This window comes from Cebus imitator, unplaced genomic scaffold (genome assembly GCF_001604975.1).
Source record: "Cebus imitator isolate Cc_AM_T3 unplaced genomic scaffold, Cebus_imitator-1.0 Scaffold491, whole genome shotgun sequence".
Taxonomy (NCBI): domain Eukaryota; kingdom Metazoa; phylum Chordata; class Mammalia; order Primates; family Cebidae; genus Cebus; species Cebus imitator.
Window position 1 is genome coordinate 797,007 of NW_016107806.1, and position 3,663 is coordinate 800,669.

General features: G+C 57.2%; 1 protein-coding gene across 1 annotated transcript in view; it reads left to right on the plus strand.

Annotated features, from left to right (window-relative positions):
• The window catches only part of NPR1 (natriuretic peptide receptor 1), an 18,016-nt gene that overhangs the window by 11,493 nt on the left and 2,860 nt on the right, over positions 1-3,663 (plus strand). The window contains exons 12-18 of the mRNA XM_037733086.1: positions 382-537; positions 800-968; positions 1,682-1,828; positions 1,915-2,038; positions 2,194-2,262; positions 2,551-2,725; positions 2,929-3,027. Of these exons, the coding sequence (XP_037589014.1) occupies positions 382-537; positions 800-968; positions 1,682-1,828; positions 1,915-2,038; positions 2,194-2,262; positions 2,551-2,725; positions 2,929-3,027 (939 nt within the window). The remainder of the gene's footprint in view (positions 1-381; positions 538-799; positions 969-1,681; positions 1,829-1,914; positions 2,039-2,193; positions 2,263-2,550; positions 2,726-2,928; positions 3,028-3,663) is intronic.

The window sequence follows — 3,663 nt, forward strand, 5'->3', positions numbered from 1 at the left end:
GAAACTCCGTCTCAAAAAAAAAAAAAAAAAAAAAAAAACTACAAAAAATCAGCCGAGCATGGTGGCACACACCAGTAGTCCCAGCTACTCGGGAGGCTGAGGCAGGAGAATTGCTTGAATCCAGCATATGGAGGTTGCAGTGAGCTGAGATCATGCCACTGAACTCCAGCCTGGGCAACAGAGCAAGACTCCATCTCAAAAAAAAAAAGGAAAAGGGAAGGCCAGACAAAGTGGTCTCTAAGGCCTCCTCTAGCTCTAATCCGCTGTGATGCATCCAGATCCTCTGTGATGCATCCAGATCAGTTTTGCCACATTCTCGTTTCCCCTCACCTCTTAGCTTTGGGCTCCCTCACTTGGTGACTCCTGACCTCTGACCCACAGAAAAGTTGTGGACAGCCCCTGAGCTCCTGCGAATGGCTTCACCCCCTGTGCGCGGCTCCCAGGCTGGTGACGTATACAGCTTTGGGATCATCCTTCAGGAGATTGCCCTGAGGAGTGGGGTCTTCCATGTGGAAGGTTTGGACCTCAGCCCCAAAGGTGAGAGAAGCACGCCTTCCTCAAACCTGCCCACAGTCTCAACAAACCACAGTCCCAGGTAGAGGGTCCCCTGGCAGCACCACCACACCCTCCTTCTGGAATGGGGCTCAGTCGCCACCCTTTGACCCATTGCTGTCAGTGACCAGTCCCCAGCCCCCCTGCCTTGGTCTTGGACTTCCCCTGCCACCCCAGCTGGTTGCCCCAGTCTCTCAACAGGCCCCTGGCCAGCCCCACCCCTCAGCTCCTCTACCTCCCAATACAGAGATCATCGAGCGGGTGACTCGGGGTGAGCAGCCCCCCTTCCGGCCTTCCCTGGCCCTGCAGAGTCACCTGGAGGAGCTGGGGCTGCTGATGCAGCGGTGCTGGGCAGAGGACCCGCAGGAGAGGCCGCCATTCCAGCAGATCCGCCTGACGCTGCGCAAGTTTAACAGGTCCCTGGTGTTTGTCATGAATCCCCCAGGCCCCTCCTCCACAGCCACCATTTACCCAACGCTTCTGGCTTATCCCCGCAGTGGCAGAGGGAGACCACTCACTTCCTCCCTACACAGTCTGTCTGCTCCAGCCCACCGCAGCCTCATGGCCCTCTTCACAAATACATCTGTTCCCACAGTCCCCTGCCATTTATACCCCTTCCCTCCACCGTCGACACCCTACACCCTTCCTGCCCACTCCCCTTGCTGGCCCCTGGACTTCTCAGCAGTGTGCAGAGTAGCTGGGCCCCCTGACTCCTGCCCTGTAGGCTCTTGGACCTCCACAGGAGCTCCTGCCCAGTCCTCGATCTCTCTTGCCCAGTGTGCCCACCAGGCCCAGTTCCTCCAGACACACCCTTCTGTGGCCATCACTTTGCAATTGACCCTTGTCCTTCTCCACCGCCTCCACCTCCTTCCAACCTACTGGTTTCAACAAAGATGAACAAAGTGGCCACCTGTCTGAAGCTTCATACTTGACCTGGGGGTCTCAGAGAGGAATTGAACTTTCTTCCTTCTGTTTTCCCCTGCTCCCCCGCATCCTGCTGTGCCCTCAACCCCGAGTCTCTCCAGAGTCCCCATTGCAGCCTGGGCAGGGGGAGTGCCTGGGGGTGGGCGCTCCCAGGGAGGCCTCGCTGCTCCTCTCTCACCACCCCCACCGCCACCCGCCGCCCCAGGGAGAACAGCAGCAACATCCTGGACAACCTGCTGTCCCGCATGGAGCAGTACGCGAACAACCTGGAGGAGCTGGTGGAGGAGCGGACCCAGGCGTACCTGGAGGAGAAGCGCAAGGCCGAGGCCCTGCTCTACCAGATCCTGCCTCAGTGAGTGCCTGAGTCTGGGGAGCCCCCAACACAAAGGCCCTGTCCTGGCCCTCCCCTCTGATCCTGCACCTGCTCTGACCCTTTAGCTCAGTGGCTGAGCAGCTGAAGCGTGGGGAGACAGTGCAGGCCGAAGCCTTTGACAGCGTTACCATCTACTTCAGTGACATTGTGGGTTTCACAGCGCTGTCAGCAGAGAGCACACCCATGCAGGTAGGCCAGGGATCAGCCGCAGGTGCCAGGCAGGCAGGCTGGCCTGGCTCAGTGTCTGGATTCCACCAGACCTGCCTTCTGGTTCTGCTTTTCCCACTTGAGCCCAGATGGGGGTCCCTTACTTCCTGTCTCTTTTAGCTTCTCTTCCCTTCCAGGTGGTGACCCTGCTCAATGACCTGTACACTTGCTTTGATGCTGTCATAGACAACTTTGATGTGTACAAGGTGAGGGTGGGAGTGGGGATGGGAAGGACAGACAGACAGACGTGGACAGGGTCAGAAAAAGATGAGGGGTAGGCAGAATGATGTGGAGTCTTAAGAGAGGAGACCAGGGAACATGGGAAGAGACAGTGGCACAGGGAGACCCAGGAACAGGCAGAGAACCCATGTGGGATGGAGGATGAGCAAAGACAGATGAGGGTACAGAATGACAGGCGCTGCACCCAGTGTGACGGTGTGGCCAGCCACACAGTTGCAGCCCTCAAGTCCTGCACCCCCTCCCCACCCCAACAGGTGGAGACAATTGGCGACGCCTACATGGTGGTGTCAGGGCTGCCTGTGCGGAATGGGCGGCTCCACGCCTGCGAGGTGGCCCGCATGGCCCTGGCGCTGCTGGATGCTGTGCGCTCCTTCCGAATCCGCCACCGGCCCCAGGAGCAGCTGCGCTTGCGCATTGGCATCCACACAGGTGAGGCCACTGAAGGTACAGGTGGGGCATCCGCAAGCCAAGGCTTCCAAGGGAAATTTGTCCCCTGGCCCGGCACTCACCCTTTCATATCTCTCTCTCTCTCTTTCTCTCTCTTCACCCCCCCCCTTGCCCACCTACCTCCCTTAACACCCCTCCCTCCCTCCCTCACTGATGGGCTCTGCTCCTTCCCTTGCTCCTCCCAGGACCCGTGTGTGCCGGAGTGGTGGGACTGAAGATGCCTCGTTACTGTCTCTTTGGGGACACGGTCAACACAGCCTCAAGAATGGAGTCTAATGGGGAAGGTACAGTCCTCCTAGAGGGAATGGGGAGGGCAGCGTGGCCAAGGGAAATGACACCCTGGAGCAGCTTGTGCCTACACAGCCCCTTTTTGAACTCCTAGCCCTTTCACCGCCCAAGTTCTCCTTCTCATAATATTAACAGTTCAACCTGGGCTCATCATCTTGACTGTAATCAGAGACTCAGGTTCCTGCCGCCCTTCCTGCCAAATGATGTAAAAGTATTTCCAGGCCAGTGTTGGAGAGTTCCCAGCAGGGGAGTTGCCAGGTTGTAAGACCCTCTGCTCCACCTTTGATGTGGTAAAGACAGCTTCAGAGCCAGCCTTGGCTGTGAATCTCAGCTCCACAGCTGGCTGTATGTCAGTTTGCTATACCTCTCTGAGCCATGGTTTTTCCCATCTGTAAAATAAGGGGAAAAAAATCTACCTCACAGGGGTTATGTGAGAAACCCGTAAAAAATGCCAACCACATAATTGTCATGTAGCTTTTCTGAGCCTCAGCTGATTATCTGTAAAATGATATCTATCTCAGGATTGTAAGAAACCTAGCAGCCGGGCGCGGTGGCTCACGCCTGTAATCCCAGCACTTTGGGAGGCCGAGGCGGGTGGATCACGAGGTCAAGAGATCGAGACCATCCTGGTC